Source organism: Montipora foliosa, chromosome 1 (assembly GCF_036669935.1).
Source record: "Montipora foliosa isolate CH-2021 chromosome 1, ASM3666993v2, whole genome shotgun sequence".
In the NCBI taxonomy this organism is placed as follows: Eukaryota; Metazoa; Cnidaria; class Anthozoa; order Scleractinia; family Acroporidae; genus Montipora; species Montipora foliosa.
The window spans coordinates 50,550,038-50,567,537 of NC_090869.1; the positions used below are offsets into that span (position 1 = coordinate 50,550,038).

General features: G+C 39.8%; 3 protein-coding genes across 3 annotated transcripts; all 3 read right to left on the bottom strand.

The window, feature by feature from the left end:
- Positions 1-3,835: 3,835 nt before the first annotated feature.
- LOC137970873 (uncharacterized) lies at positions 3,836-4,804 on the bottom strand. Its single transcript, XM_068817501.1, has one exon. The coding sequence runs from the start codon at positions 4,802-4,804 to the stop codon at positions 3,836-3,838; it is 969 nt and encodes a 322-aa protein (XP_068673602.1).
- A 4,018-nt stretch (positions 4,805-8,822) lies between these two features.
- On the bottom strand, positions 8,823-9,665 carry LOC137970876 (uncharacterized protein B0403.1-like). Its single transcript, XM_068817514.1, has one exon. It carries the CDS (start codon positions 9,663-9,665, stop codon positions 8,823-8,825), a length of 843 nt encoding a protein of 280 aa, XP_068673615.1.
- Positions 9,666-14,602: 4,937 nt separating this feature from the next.
- On the bottom strand, positions 14,603-15,064 carry LOC137970884 (uncharacterized). Its single transcript, XM_068817523.1, has one exon. The coding sequence runs from the start codon at positions 15,062-15,064 to the stop codon at positions 14,603-14,605; it is 462 nt and encodes a 153-aa protein (XP_068673624.1).
- Between the last annotated feature and the right edge of the window lie 2,436 nt (positions 15,065-17,500).

A 17,500-nucleotide genomic window follows, 5' to 3' on the forward strand; every position in this document is an offset into this window, starting at 1 on the left:
AGCACATGAATACATTACCCAAAAGGGGTCCAAGGGGAGACCCCATAGCTACTCCAGCGGTCTGTCAAAAGGTGTCACTATTTACAGGCATTATTCCAAAGAACATAACACTTCTGTTCCGAACAATTTCTTAGCACGCTTCAATGTAATCAAGAAATGCACGAACAAATTTGACTGCCTTGTTAGTGAAATGCTGTGTATTCAAGATCTTAAACCAGCGTTGAATGTACAGTCTGATTCTCTTCGTTCTTAAGTATTCATGTAATTAGCTTCGCACTCTTTTATGCAAATTCGCTTCAACTTAGCCTTTTCACAAACCTAATTTTATCATTATGTAACCTTGATAATGGCGCAAGATGCACCGAAACGTCGGTTTCTATTGCTTATGTTTCTTTTCTCATTATTATTATTATTGCTATTAATTAACATTATTATTTTTCATCGCAATTCCATTATAGGTAGTGGCATCTGCAGTTTGTGCATCATCATTGTACTCTCGATATTAAGTTGCAGGCTGCTCTGGAATAAAATGAAAAACATATAAAACAGTAATTTTTATAAAAGTGACGACACATTTGAAATGAAATTTACAAGACATGTTTCGGTCGTGCAACGACCATCTTCAGTTGAAAGTAGAATAATTTGAAGTAACATTTGAATTTATAATATGCTAAACAAAGATAAATAACAACGTGAAATAAATTGAGAATCTAACAAAATAGCCAAAGGTAACAAAAAAAGGTGTCAGGAGTGTACAATGGAACATGTTGATTAGAACGAGAGAGTTACATTAACATGATATAAATTCAAAACCCATTGTTGCTAATTTGAGGGCGATCGATATCGATCGAAGTGTTTACTTCGGACTTCCTGATAACTCAGGTCAGGTTTCCTATTTAACTGTGGTTCGTTTTTGCACAAAGGGCTGGTGATGGGTTTTCTGCTACAAGGGAGTGGGCTTCCGATTTTTTCTCCTTTCTCTTTTCCCAGCTTTACCAATTTTTCACCACCTTTTTGTAGCTCTTTCCCCCTGAAAGAGCAATGAAGGAGGCATACCCATCACCCATGTTGTGAGATAAGTCCAGAAATGCCCTTTAATTTTTTGAAAGTTCCTGATATTGTTAAACTGAATACATGTATGCTCTTTTATGATTATTCTCACCATGAAAACTTTCCTAATATACCTGTTTCATTGGTATCTGAGCTACATAACTACAATACCCGCAGTGCATCATCCAATCAAATCTTCATACCTTCATTTCGAACTAATCTTAGGAGATTTTGCCCCAGCATTATTGGATGTTTCTTTTGGAATAATATCCCGGATTTCATTAGGGACAAACCATCTAAAAAATTATTTAGAAAGGCACTTTTGCGCTGGTACCTTGATCAATACTAATGAAACTTTACTTTATTTTTTTCTTTTTTGTTTTAATAAAAATCTCAAGTAACAAATTAAAAAATTATAAAAATAAATTAATTAGATGCATCATGGTTTCAACAAGCGTCATGAAGTATCCCCTTGCTTTTCCCCCCAACTTCAATATCACTCGTGTCTCCGAATATTTAACAATTATTCCCCGAATGCGAAGTGATTATCGGTAAATATTCACCGATGATCTCTGAGCCTGAGGCGAATAATTGTTTCAGTATAAATACACAGGTGATTATTTCAAAAAAGAGAAAAAAAAAAAACATTTCGACGCGAAATCATCTTCACTTACAGTGGCAAAACGACTACTGGCAGCCATTTTGTCCGTCGAGATGATTATCGGCTGATAATCCGAGATAGCGAGCCAATGAGAGCGCGTGATTTTGTATAATCACCTGTGTGTTTATACTAAACTTAAGACAATTAACGTCGCAAATGCTGCTCCTCAAGCAAGGATAAAACCTTAATTACCCTAAGCTTAAAAAGACGCAAACCTTTATCCTTATCTTATTGCTGAAAACTGAATAGGTAGCAAAGGCTTAGACTTTAACGGGACGCTTCGTGTTGGATGTCAAAATAGACCCTTCTCCAAAATGGCGCCGACCGAGGGAGGTCTGGAAACTGGGGGTATAGAGTATTTGCAACATGGCAGAAAGCGTGCAAGACGAAATGCAACAGAACGCGAATTTCGTTACAGATATTTTGGATTGCGCGAGCAAGTGGCTCGAAAACAAAAAGGGCAAGAGAAAAGGGGACAAGTACTACCTGGAAACTTACCTTGAGGACGTTAAATTATTGTTTTCAGCTGATTGTTGCGTCGTAAAAGCAAAATGTTATCGCTCGATGAGGAAGACGGAAGCTCCTCACTCTCTAAGAATTGTATTTGATAGCGGAGAAGTTGGCACACAGTCTGCCACTCAGTGTTCATGTAAAGCCGGAACAGGAAAATGCCAGCACTTATCGGCATTATTTACCCATGTAATGGCAAAACTGCGCGATGATGACTCGCCAACTTCGCATCTACAGCAGTGGCATAGACCTCGAGGCCCTTCACTGGAACCACAGAGATGGTTTGAATCCGAGTTTGTAAAACCACGCATCGATCGCACACCTCGCGAAATGGCACCAAAGACTGTACAAGAGTATTTATATGATCCAAGACCCGTCGAGCAACGAATTATTACAGAGACAGATATTAAAAAACTTGGAGAGAATATCTCCGTTAACAACCCTACCACTTATGCTTCTTGGCTCCAATACTCGAATTCAGCAAACTACCAGTCTCTTCCATGGGGAAATTTCTTAGAGGGAAGTCCATTAGCAAATCAGTTAAGAGATGTCTATCCCCGTAGCGTAGTAGAGACTATTTATAGTGAAGACCTAGAGGCAGTGTTTGACTTCCCTGTACAAATAATTAGTTTACCAGAAGATGTAAGAAAAGGTCCACCACCTTCCCTTCCAGATGAAGAGAAAGCGTTTCTAGCAAACATTATTTTATCTCCAGAAAAGGCCATCGATATCGAAAAAAACACGAGAAGTCAGTCGAGCTGCTCTGCTTGGTATCAAGAGCGGGCATTCAGAATCACTGCCTCAAGATTTGGAGATGTTGTTTCTAGAAAAGCCCCAATTAATGACAAATTCTTACATAGTCTATTTGCACTAACAAAGGTGCAGACTCAGGCAATGAAATATGGATTAGATATGGAACCAACAGTTGTAAAAGAGTTTAAGGAGTTGACAGGACCTCAAGTAGAAGTTTTCAAATGTGGCTTGCTGGTTCATCCTGATATTTACTGGATGGGATGCTCACCCGATGGAATTATTTATGATCCTAATGAAAATCCATCTGTTGGTATTCTGGAAATTAAGAGTCTTTTTTCATTGAGGGGAAAGTCCATTGATGAGTGCTTAAACCTGAGGAGAGACCTTTGTATTTATAGAGACGAAAGTGGTGCTATAAGACTCAAACGTAACCACAAGTTTTTCTTTCAACTTCAAGGCCTAATGGGGATTTCTGGGTTGTTATGGAGCAAAATATGTATCCATTCAAAAGAGGGGTCACAAAATCTGTTTGTAGAAAAAATTGAGTTTGATTCTGGAGTCTTTCAAAACCTTGCTTCAAAAGTTCATAAACTATATTTTTCTCACTGTTTGCCTTACCTATTAAGGAAGTAAACAGACAAAGCACAGAAGAGGAAAAACACAGCAGAAAAACTTGACTACAATGTGCAGTCATGTTATTGTAAAACTGTAAGGAAAAATGAACATGTGCATCTCTTAACAATGACAATATTGGTGTTACTACACACAAAACCATGGTATTTCAGATTTCCATTTTATTTTAATAATAATAATAATAATAATAATAATAAACGGTTAAAATTTTATTCATTAAAAGCATGATCAATCTTCTACACTTTCTTGGTTGATAATTGGGGCCTGAAATAGCAGTAACATACCACACACTGTCCAAATCTGATTTAAAAGCCCTGAAAGGGACAAGGGCACAACGTTGGAAATGATTTTATACATCTTGATTCTACTAATGGCCCTTTCTACATGGATGCGGACACTAGCTATTGATTGTGTATTTTCAACTTCTCCTCCATCAAATTGACCTTTATCAGAAAGAAATGGAGGAATATTTAAAGTTACTCCAATTGGCTCCAGTAAATCCTTGATGTTAAATCCTTTGTCTGCCATGCACTCATCTCCTTCTTCCAGCAGCTCAAGGATACCACTTTGTTTTGTTATGTCTTTATCTGAAATGCTACCTGTGTAAAGATCAGAAATAAAGGTTGGGGCTCCTGAGGGTGCAATTCCTAGTAATCCCTTGGCAGTTGTCGTGTTTTTGTAAGAAGAAAAACACTGGCTTTGAGTCCTCAAGGATGATGGCTTGCAGATTTTGATTTCTGTACAGTCAAGAATGCATCTCGTAGCTGAGTACTTTTCTTTGAAGGCAACTGGCATAGTTTCCCAGATCAAATCCTTGCTTTGCCAGATGGGAAGAGATCCCAATTCAAAGTAAAGTAAGTTAATCCAAGAATGGAACACTCTGGAAACTGTTGACCTAGATACTTTGAAAAGATATGCTAGATGTTCCTCTGGGAAGGCATGTCTCAATCTCACAAGAGTTAAAAAATACTCGTCAAGCATCGACAGGCTGCGAGGTCTCCCTTGTCGCAGCTGTTGTTGATGATTTTCATCCACCTTGATATCCGACCTCCAGTATTTAAGATCCTTACACCTATCTTCAATGAAGTTAAACAATTGTAAAAACACATTCCAGTTAACAATACCTGTGTAAAATCGAATTAATTTGTCTTGGTTGCGAAAGTTTTCAGCACAAAAACACACGTGTTTATCCCCCATGGAGGAACTGGCAATCTCCTGCTCTCGGTCTTGCTTCTCTTCTCGTTTTCAGTAAGGTCTTTCAATTGCGCATTTTTGTTTTGAAGATCAGTTTCCAGTTTTTCGATGACGGTACGTTTTCTTTCGCAGCGTTGACAATTTTCTCGGCGCCGTTTCTTACGTGGTACCTCCAAAGTTCCACCTTTGCGCTTGCCTTTGCTTGCTAAAGTACTCCGAGGTAGCTTTGTGGTAGTCCACTGAAACACTGACGGCACAGCACCTTTTTTCAAGACAGTCCTTTTTCCTTTCCCATCTTCGCTTATGGTGTAATCCTCCTCGCGAAAATGCCTCGAGCAGACCCGTGTATTGCTAGAACAGTAAAATATTCTCCTTCGTCTCGGCGAATTTTGCTAATCCACAGCTCTTTTTGCTCTTTTTTCTTAGCAAAACGATGAAATCGAAGGTTTTTGTTCTTCTTCGAGGAAGTATTGCAAAAGGGGACACAACAATTATGCGGCATTTTTGGTTGTTCAAGGTCTCGGCACGCACACAGCAAAACAATCTATACCCCCAGTTTCCAGACCTCCCTCGATCGGCGCCATTTTGGAGAAGGGTCTATTGGGCGTGCATCTAAAAGGCGCATGTCTGGACATAAGTGACTTCTTCCCAGGTACCTCTTAGGATGACCTCATCGTGTGGGTTTGGTAAAAACCTTTGACATCATGGCCTGTTAAACTATGGAACAATTGCCATTAAAAGGTCGGACTTTGCACTTGCACTTCCTCATGCAATTATTGTTAACACTAAGGGTGAGGATGAAAACAGTGTTTCTGAGTGGCGTGCAGGGATGGCGCAGTGGCGCAGCACTCGCCTCCCACCAATGTGGCCCGGGTCCCGATTCCCGATTTCAGTTTACAGTGTCCCCAATTAGCGCTCCAGCGCTAGAACGACTAGACACTTAAATAAAGTTCCTTTCCTTTCGCTCACTAAGCTGTCATTGTTACTATGAAGATCTGGACAAGAGTGCTTCGTTTTTCACTGAACTTCTTCAAGATGAATTTCAATTGTCTGAATTACGTGGCACGTAAACGCTCTTCATGACGTACCAGATGCAAAAACTGCCATCCTGTTTCCCAGGAAATGATAATGATCGAAAAAATGATGGCCTCAAGCCCCAGGAAGGGACCAAAGCCCTTACCGACAAAATAAAGAAGTCAACTTGACGGAGGCTCTAAAAACTCTTCGAAGATTCCAGAAAGGTACAAAAATGTCTCATGAAGTGCCCAAAGCCAAGACCAAGCTTTCATTTCGACGTTTGCGTGTTCCAGCTGGGTGGAAAGATCGGCAAGAAAGTAACAAGTGGCAGACTCTATGAGAACACTATTAGGTCCCAGAGAAAAAGTCTTGAGGGGGTTGATCCAGGCATAGCTGAGGTCTCGAGATCCCTGTTTAACAAATGATTGTGCGAGACCAAAAAAGAGCGAAATATACAAACAGATCCAGAGTCTAATTCTTTGTTGTTGAAGTATGCGGATGATTCCACTCTAATTATTCCTGTTTGGAAGGAAAGTGATAGTAATACTGCAACTCCTGTAGTCAACAACTTTATAGAATGGTCAATCAATAATGATATGAAATGTAATTTCTCTAAATGTAAAGAAATGGTTTTTTTGAAAGAAAGGTTACAATAATGTACTACAGTAGAGACAGTACAGAATATCCCGCAAAATCAAGAACTATTTATCTTAGGGGTTACATTTCAGGAAAATCGTAGGTTCTCTATTCATGTCAAGAATAAGGTGTCCGCAGCTAATAAATGTCTATACATTCTAAGAACTCTAAGGAAGGAAGGGCATTGTCAAGCGGAGTTGGACAACTTATTCAGCACTTACGTTTTGCCTAAGCTTATGTGCGGAATATCTTTATACGGTTCATCTCCACCAGAACGTAATACCATACAATGTTTCCTTGATCGTTGTCGTAAACAAAGATATACGTCCTCTCCTGTTTCCATTATTAATTGCTTAGAAAAGTCCGATAAAGGTATTTTCAAGAAATTAAGCGAGTGGGAAGGTCATCCTTTATATCACTCCCTTCCAAGGATTAACCCTGCTACCCTTAAGATGAGACAAGTCAAGCCTACATTTCCATTTTGTTATACTGAGCGTTTTAAAAATGTTTTTATTAGTTTTCATTTCAATTTAGCTATTAGTAATTAATGCATATTTCGCGCTTTTTTAAGTATTTAATAGTTATAATCTGATGTAACACTTGATATGTATTTTATCAGTGAAATAAAGACTACTACTACTACTACTACTATTATTGAAATAAAATGTTTTGACCTGGACATCGGTCAATGAAACCCGGTACGCATTTGAAAATAGAAATGCATAAAATCTTAGGGATCATGGCATCAACTGTTTATGCAAAATTGCCGAACAACAAACATTGATTATGTCCATTTCAAGATCTTGATGGTCAAGCATGTGGCCAATGTAAAAAAGTTATAAAACACACTGCCCCTAACCCTGAAGACAAACGTGGATCGTGGCCACCGTGACAAAAATCATGCAAGCCAAGAAAGGTTTCAAACTGCAATCTCCTGGAATACCTTAATACAAAGCAATCGAGTCGCCGGTTACTAACTCGATTGCCGGCATTCAGTTCGTAAAAAGAAAAAAACAATCTGAAAATTTGTTAGAAACTTCTCGAAACATAGTTTTGATGTTTTGACGAGTGATACGATGACATGCTCATCCTCTACCAGATGTATGACAAGGGATGTAAAGTCATCAATGAGATGATGCGTCAGCCTGAAATCACGGGACCTCAAATTCATTGTCAAATGTTGTTTCCTTCCACAACCAATGGCTCTCTTTCCCAGCACGGTTAGTCTCCAGGAACTGAGAAGCTGGTTCCTACATTTTTTTCGCAAAACCAGAACCCAACCAAACGTAGGCGGGTTTCCATGACGACTAAAGACTTCCTTGTAGAAAGGGTCAGTAAGTGTTCATAGCGTACATAGCATAACGCTTGAAAGGTCGATAGGTAGGCCAGTCAGCTCCTAGGAGGAAATTGATGCCTATTGGAAGTCAGACATGCGTCTTCCGTGGAAGGGTGCAATTTTTAACGTCTTCCTTAAGTGTATCAGCATAATCACTTTTTTGTATATTCGCTACTTTCAAAAGAAGTGGTCGCAGTCCTCCACTGCCCTGGCTGCCCTTTTTCTTTACCTCCTATGGTTATTTGGGGCAGCCTGTACTCTTCTTTATTTGGCGAATTTAATGCAGGGGATAACCCTGCGATGGATTGGCATCCCATCCAGCTCAGGGGGGAGCAGGAATACTCCTAGTCGCTGGATACTACAGAAACCGGGATAAGCTCCGCATTAAGGGACCCCTTGGATAGTAGCACTTTTATGCATTTATATAGTTACTGTAATGAAAATGATTGTTCACATCTTCTAAATTCCAAAGAATTAATTCCCGCTATGGACAATATACAGTTGATATCTAAGTCGCTTCCAACACTTAAAATAATCTTCAATGCATAATGATTAGAAGCTTCAAGTTTATTAGCTAGGGTTTTGTGTATTTGTAATAAAAGTGGACTGCAGTATTCCAGATGGGGTAAAATATAACACTTGTATAAAATTAGTGCATCATCAGGAGGTACCAGTCCAGACCAATTTTAGCAAAGACCTTCTTTAAGATGGCAGATGTGTAGGCCTTGAAAGAGAGTTTTTTTTAATCAATGTGGACACCAAGGATCTCTAGAAAGCTTTTAATTTCAGTGATAGGATTGCCAATACTAAGGACAGGTTGGTAGTTAAAATTTTCGAAAATAATGGCTTGAGTTTTGGTGGGATTTACTGAAACTGAACTGAAACTGAAAAACTTTATTTAAACACGTGACACTGATGAGCCTAAAAAAGGACTCGTTACAAAAATGTACGTGTATCTACAATAGAAAGAAAAAACTAGACTAAGAATCTATAATAAAATTACCTATCCATACTATAAATTTAAAATAGCATCTAATTAGAGCAGGAATCACAAAGACATTCGTCCTGGCTCAACTTAAGTTTCTTTAGTTTGGCCATAAAATTCTTAAGGTTTGGGGCCTCCCTAACATGCAAAGGTATCTTGTTCCAGAGGCGGCACGCAATATACGAAAAAGATCTGTGTTTAAAACCAGTATTAGGGGCCGGCTGATCGAGTCTGCTACCATTGCCGCGAAGATTGTATGCACAGTTTTTGATTCTAAACATACTACTTATATAATTGGGATAGCTTTTGTACACAAGTGTCAGAGCTTGGACCAGGCGCCTATGCTTAATGGAATCTAAATTATACTGCAACATGATCTGCTCGTAACTAATAGACTTAGGTAGATTGAAGAGAGTTCTAAGTACGTAATAATTGGCATTTTCTAACTTATCAGATAAAGTTTGATTAATTCCTATTAGAAGAGGACTACAATAGTCAAAATGAGGTAGAATGTGCGACTTATATAGTTTAACCGCAGTGTCACTATCAATAAAATTCCTAATTCTGCGCAAGGCGGCTATCTTTGCATGAATTTTACTAAGAACCAATTTAATATGTGAAGAAAAAGTGAGCTTATTGTCAATCGTCACTCCCAGCAACTTAAGTTCATCGATAGTCAGAATATGATTTGACTTTAAGGTGAGCTCATAATTATAGTTGGATTTGCCAACAATCATAGCCTGCGTCTTAGTGGCATTGATGGTGAGGTAGTTATCTTCAAGCCAATGTGATAATCTCGCCAGGTCACTATTGATGTAGAATTCCAAGGTCGCAGGTGAGTTACTAGCAGCATAACCGGTTGTGTCATCTGCGTAGAGCCTCAATTCCATATTCTTGGTAATACGGGTTATGTCATTAATATATATATTAAACAAAAGCGGTCTCAGAAGAGATCCTTGCGGGACACCATACTGTTACTGTCAGATAATTGGAAGAAAACCAGGTAGATAGTTTCTGAAGATCCTGAATCAAGGAAAGTTCTAATGCCGTAGTGTTGGGAGCTGAGGTGTATGCTGTAGTACCCTTGAAATAGTTGGTTTCTCCTACGCTTCCCGAGAGAGAAACCACTGCGAGCAACCGTTTGATTTTCCGTCGAGCATGTGCGAAGTACGAAGTACGTCACACCCCACGTGATGTATTTGACATCACTTTGCGCGTATTATTTCGCGGGAAATCACTACACAGCAAGCCAGCCCAAACGCAACAGTTAAGTAGCTGAACGCACACGCAAGCGCCAAAACAAGGTTAGTAACGGTTACTCGCAGTGGTTTCTCTCTTGGGAAGTGTAGGAGAAACCAACTGCTCGCAGGGTAATGTTGTAGTGTCATCAGCTATAAGCCAGAAGCAATGGAGAATGATTTTACACTGATACAAACAGCCTCCACGGTTATACTTTCGGAAGAATGGATATCGAGAAAATTAATAATGGTAATTGAACTGAGTGGAGTGCGATTTGGTCTGAAATCATACGTTTGCGCGACACGAAGTTCAATTACCACATTATTACATCCATTTACAAATCATCCTTTTTTTTAAATTTTATTTAAATTTTAAAACACCTACATTTACAATAATAAACACTACATAGACTACTTATAACTTACGATACTGACATTAACAAGAGATACTATATTTACTGACATATTGTTTACAAACAATGATTACAGTGCTTACAATATTCTTGTTGCCTAACTAGCTTACAATAATAAGGCTTTGAATAACATTAAGCAACCAACACAATAAAGAATTTACTAAAGGCACACGGACTCCTGGGCGTACGACGGCTCTGTGGTTAATTTACTCTTTAGTAGAATTTTAAATGCTGGGAAGCTAAGAGGTTCATTTTCCTTGGAAGCGGTGTACATATAGAAACGTGCCACTATCAGGCAAAAATTAAGAGTGCGAAAAGAAAGTTTTTCAGGGTGATGTGCATAAATTTTATCTGTAACCGTTAGAGTCACCCTGGGCGCATTTTAAGAATTCCACCAAGAGGCAAAGGAGTTCCAAAACGTATCGACGTACTGACATTCTACCAATAAATGTATTAGGGTCTGTTTACTTCCACAAACTTGGCACTTATCATTTTCGACAATTTTAGCCCTGAAGAGTTTGTCGCGTGTGTAAATGATGTTGTGGTTTATAATGAACTGAAACGTGGACAGCTTCATATTTTTAGAGACTTTAAAAGGGAGGCTGTATAACGCAGAGATGTGATCAGTGAAGGCATGCTTCTGATGTAGGCTTTTGAAAGATTTTTGAAATGTAGGAAGAACGGGCATACTGACATGTCTAATTTCCTAGATCACTTGGGGAATGGAGCAAATTCATCTCACAGTTGTCAACACCACTGATTAAGGTTTGCCTCCTACTTGCTGGGATCGCATTACATAAGCTAAGATACCGCAGGAAATTTGTTTTAATCGTGTACTTCCTCGTAAACTCGGAAAAAGACATGAGTTTCCCTTCTTTATTTAATATATCTGACAAGTTCCTTACACCAGCGTTATACCATTCTTTGTAAAACACAGATTTTCCGCCATTAATTGTATAAGGTGATTGTTCCACAAAAACTCGTCTTTTATTTCTTTTCTCGTCTTAAGAGTATGGCTAACAATTTCTTCCCAGGCACCTAATACGTCTTTGTAGAATTGTGGTAAAAACAGAAGATCAGGTAAAGTTTTTGGCGAGAAGTTGTATTTAAATAACAAGGAACTCCCAACCGCCTGTAAAAGGCTTAATGGTATTGTCTTCCAGGACTGTGTCCCAGGTGTTAAAAACCGTTTCATCCAGCCTGCTTTCAAAAATTTGTTTATAATTTCGAAGTCAGGCATATTGGGGTGACCCGAAAACACTGACCCCCGATCCGTGGACCCCCCTACGGACCGGGTCCACAGACTGCCTTACGGACCGGTCCACCCCTACGGACCCCCTCTACGGACCACCCCAAAACAACACAGAATTAAAAATAAATAAAGAAAAATAAATAACAACTGAAAATTTGTTTATACCGGTTGTCTGGATAGATCACTCCTGCCGGCGAAATCTCAGCCGTTACGCTCCGCAAATCAGACAAAGGCTCAGATGTTGCCTTTTCCTTCGCTGTTGACCGGAGTGCTTCGAAGAAGACCGGTAGTAAAGTTCTTTCGGCCATTTTGTTCGGAACAGAGAGATTGTGAAGCCTGGGGCGAGTTCACAAACCCGCGGGAGAATAATCCGAACAAAATGGCGGAGGGAAGGAAAGAAAATACAAATAGAGCTTACTTATCATCAATCTTTTTGGAAGCATTCCGGTCCACAGCGAAGGAAGGGGCAATGTGTGATTAATAGACTTTGCGCCCGAACCTGAGTCTTAGTCTGTTACATTTGCGGAGCGTAACTGTTGAGATTTCGCCGACACGAGTGGTCTATCAAGACAACCGGTAAGTCAAATATTTAGTTTTTATTTATTTTCATTTCTATGTTGTTTCAAGGTGGTCCGTATAGGTAGTCCGTGGACCGGTCCGTGAGGCAGTCCGTGGACCGGGGGTCAGTGTTTTCGGGTCACCCGGCATATTGAGTCCCCCGTGTTTAATTTTATCCTTCATTGTCGATCGTTTGATTTTTGGTGGTTTATGATTTCATATGAAGTTTGATAATAACTTGTTCACCTGATCGACAAAAAGATTGGGCACGCTAAGAACGGAAGAGACAAAAATCATTTTAGAAAGAGCTAGACTTTTGATTATATTTATTTTCCCATAAAATGTTATGTCCCTTGAGGACGAGATGTTAAGAAACTTTTTTAGAGAGAGCAGTTTCTTTTCAAAGTTATCTTTTATCGAAGTTGCCAGATCATGAGAGAAGCAAATGCCCAGACTCACACACTTTAATGGCCAGTTTATTCCCAAAAGATTCGTAGGTTGCGGCCTGTTTTTTTTCCCCAGCCACATTGTCTCCGTTTTGGATTTGTTGAGTTCCAATCCCGAGCAATTTTTGAAAAGTTGTAATTTCTGAAACAGCTTTTGGATTGAGTTAAAGCCATTTACGAAACATGATGTGTCGTCTGCATAATGGGATACCTTATACTCCCTTTCTTTAGGGACCGTTCATTTTTTATGAGAAAAGGGGGGCTGGTGGGATTTGGGGGGGGGGGGGGCCACTAAAAAAAAGTTGGCTTGAAAGGGGGGGCCAGCCGAAAAAAAATGAAGGAAAAAGGGGGGTTGGACGAAAAATTTAGATTAAAAATAGGATAAGAGATTTTACAAATTGAGGAAAAAATAGACCTCTTTTATTTATAGCAAATATACTAAAACATTTCCAGGGTATTCAAGAAAGCTTCTCAACAGCTTTGTATATATTTTATAATAACAGTGAACGTACCATAATAACAGTCTTGAATAGTAACAACTTTCTTTTCATTCATAAAAATGTTGTTGTCAAGCGCATATTAAACAAAGACCAGTAATTTGAGTCCTGTAATTGGAACTGACCGCGTTACGAAGGCTTTTTCTGAGAAATTTAATGGGAGGGGCATGAAACTACTAAAAGCAGTGAGGGAGAGGAAACTGATGATGACTACAAGAGTGATGCCCCTGACTCTGAAGACGACTCAAATGATGTCGTTCTTGCTTTTATCGCCTCAGATGAGGAATACGCAGACGAGCGGCCAGCTACAACACGCTCAGGACGAGCTGTAACAAGAAGAGCAGAAATTGACTTTTCATTCTTTTGAGTGATTTGTTAAAAGCAGCTTTCTAGCTTTCAGGTTTCTTTCAATAAATTATGAGAAATGTAACAAAACGAAACTTTAATGCTGCAGTAACTTTTAACACCATATCATGTATTTTTTATTCAAGGGGGGGGGGGGGGGGCTTCCAAAAAATTACTCTGATGAGGGGGGGCCAGGAGAAAAAAAATCGGAAATTGGGAGGGGGGGGGGGGTCATGCAATTTTCAAATTACACTCCTCCAAATTACACCAGCCCCCCCTACCCCATAAAAAATGAACGGTCCCTTAATATATATTCCTTCATCGACTGATCATTTCTTATGGAATTTCCTAAGATTTCGACAGCAATTACAAAAAGAATACCGGAGAGCGGACAACCCTGTCCCACGCCGCGTTCTAACTCAAAGAAGGGTGTCGCGTGACCGTTATTTATTGTGATAGATTTTGTCTTCCCCTTTAATGGACCTAAAATTCCAACGAATATCTGACAAATCCAGCTAAATGCATGCGGAATTCCAAACCGCCCGAATATAAATTTTCAATCTCAAATCTGATCGATCTCAAAAAATACACAAAATCACATGTTCAAGTACAGATCACTTGTTCAAGAACTTGACAGTCCGCGTTACAGAGCTCAAAGTCCTAGAGTCACGAAACTAAGCGAAAAAGCCTATGACACTTCCCCCTTGACCAGTTGAATTACTGGTCAATCAATCTTCTTATGTAATCAGCATTCAAAGCTACCGCGCGTCGAGTCCGTCTGGCGTCTGGCCTCCGGTCTCTGTTCCTGAGGAGACTGTTCATCATTAGTCACGCCATCTTGTACTTCCAAGGTAAACAGCTTCTGAATAGGTCTCTCCACTGTCCCAGGTCTCCCAGTCTTGGTGATGACCCTCACCACTGCTGCTCTAAAATTGTCATCGGAACTGGGGATCAGCTGTTCCACCCTTCCAAGTCTCAATTGACTACGGGGTAGGTTGTCTTCGAACAAGGTAACAACATCTCCAACAGATATAGAAATACTTCATTCTGGCCTGGGATTCCTGCGGTGCAGGTTCCGTTACTCTGTAACATACTCTCTACTCCAACGTTTCCAAAAGTGTTCTAGCAACAACTGGAGATACTTTCTTCTTCTTAGCATATCGTCGAACGACACTGCCTGTCTCAGTGAAGCCTCTCTATTTCGTGTGAAATCAAGTAAAGACAGAATTCTCCTCCCATAGATTAAATGGAAGGGTGTCAATGGCTCTTCAACATCATCTGAAGACAGGAATGTTAGTGGTCTAGAGTTCAGGCTTCCCTCAACTTCCACTAGGATGATATGAAGCTCATCATAGTCAAGCTTGGCATTCCTCAGTGTCCTCAGCAAACTTCGTTTCGCATTCAGTATCATCCTTTCGAAAAAGCCACCACACCAGGGTGCTCTGTCCATGTTAAACTTCCACGAAATCCTTCTATTTGCAAGGAATCTCTTGACACTTGGGAACGAAAACACCTTTTGTAAGGCCTTTGCGCGCTGCATGCCGCAGACTTAAATGTTTTCGCATTGTTCGAGACAATGATTTCTGGCAAGCCTCTTCTTGCTGTGAATATCCGCAGACAACGAATAAACTCCTCAGGTGGCAAATCTGTAGCAAGTTCTAGGTGAACAGCTCTAGTCGAACAGCAGGTAAACAACAGGATGCAAACCTTCTTTGATGTCGAATAGTCTGGTTCCCTTATGTACAAGGGCCCGGCATAATCCACTCCAACACTGATTAGCCTGATTCTCAGACGGTCCAGGTCGCTCGTGACACGCACTCTTCTCCCTTTCCCGTCTGATGAACTTCATTCAAGGTCATGTTCCTGACGTCATGGTTCTACTGTTTTTATACACGCCAATGAAAATGCTTGTAAGAAATACACAAACGCGTTTATTTTCGCGCGAGTTTTTCTCTGTTCAGCGAAGTCTTATGATGTCTGCTAAAAACAGTGATAGAATGATATGATAACTTCTACTCCAAAAAAAGCAGTTTCATATGAAACCAATTTGGTTAATTGTTAATCGCTGTGTTTGGGCGTTCACAGCAGGATTTAAAAGAAGATTTAAGAGGGGCCGATTCCAAGATTTTAGGAGGAGAGTTGCAGCCGACAAACCAAGGGTCGCAATTCATTTGTATAAAGAAATGTTTTCCAAGGTTGAAAATATGTCCTCTACTCTTAAGACTCTTCAAGACGAGCTTAGAGCCGAAGCTTCAAAGACGGCCGCAGTGCGAATCAAGCGGGGAAGAGTGCATCGAGCGAGGACGTGTCTATGACGACGCCTTCGTTAGAAGCCCCGAGTACTACCTCTACCAATGTGAAATCGATAAGGAAAACGTTATTTCATCCAGCTGAAATCGAAAATCCTACAAGCTTTCTTCCAGCAGGTTAAGTTGTTGGATATGAAGCAACCGGGCGTTCTGTTCCCTTGGCCTTGGTGTTGAGCGCATTTCCTAACTGTGTTTTCAGCAAGTCTAACAATCTAGGAGGCAAGGAAACTCAACCTATAGGGAAAGCTGTTCAAAACCCATTTGTTCAGGTCGGTGGACTGTTTCTTTAGCACCACAGTTATTCGTATTTGCTATTCTTGTACCCCAGGATACCATAAACTAAGCAAAATAGTTTCACATTGATTAGCTGTGTTGCTCGCGTACATTCGTTAATAAGTTTATACTCCTTTTTTTTTCTATTGAAGGTTATCTTGAAGTATCCAGCTTGTGAAAAGGAGTTTAAAGTTACTTTGGGTGAGGATCTAGAGAAGAGGGTCTTACAAGCAGATAGCTGATTGGCCTGTTTGGGATTTCAGACACTTCAATAAACTTTCCCAGCCGAAGAACACATAGAATTGTCTCCTTAACTCTGTTCTTCTTGTTGCCGTGGCAGTCACAGCCATGCCGAAAGGAATGTTGTCAGACACCAAAGACCGCTACTCACTTAGTTTGAAAAACCACGGCCATAAGGCTACTGCATCTTGAGTCTTGGATTCCGAAGTTCCCCTGAACATGTAGTGACAGTAGTAAACATCCCTCGTTTTCCTTATGTTGATTATGTATGCTATATAAGGACTTCACGAGATGCAATAATAGTTCTGAGTCCATGGACCACTCTATAGAGCCCCCTTGTGGACCACCCCTAATTTAAAAAAATAAATTCCTTTGAAAGACAGCTTGAACACTAGTCCTTGTGTAATTTCTTTTCCACCTTTCTCCCTTTCCTTGCCAGCCCTTTCCATGCTGGCTACTCTTCAGCATACCTCAAATACTGCTTTCTTGCAGATTTCATTTTCAGCAAATGTGATGTATTCTCTATTTCGCATTCCCCATAATACACTTTGTTTGCCCACTCAAATTTTGCATAGACCATTCTTTCAAACGCTCTTGGGAATATGAAGTATACCCAAGAGCATCTGAAAACAATGATTTATGCAAACTTTGGGGGGCAAACAAAGTGTATTATGGGAATGCAAAAATAGAGAATACCACATCTTCACCTGAGCAAGTTGAATATTCAGTGGATGTTGAAGAGTAATTTTAATAAATATTATTTAAAACTTCATCATTGTATAGAGCAATTCAGAAGTTTTAATTCGCTTAACTAGCCATCATGGTATATGAACTAACATACCAGTCTCTACAAATATGGTAAGCACATGCCTCAGATCAAGAATTGAAAAAAAATGTAACAAACTTCACTGAAGAAACATGCAATGACAGCCGGTTAAAATCACTTTGCACCGGAGTTAAATTAAGAAGTCCTCGAACTGTTACAAAATGCAACACCAGAGAGCACAAGGCAAGCCACAAATTAAAATATGTTATGAAAATGAAAATTATTTTATTCCAAGGTAGCAACTTGAAAACTTTATTTTGACAAGTAAAGCAATATAATTCCTCACCTTCTTGTGGATATGAGATGATTACAACCAACTCTGTCTCAT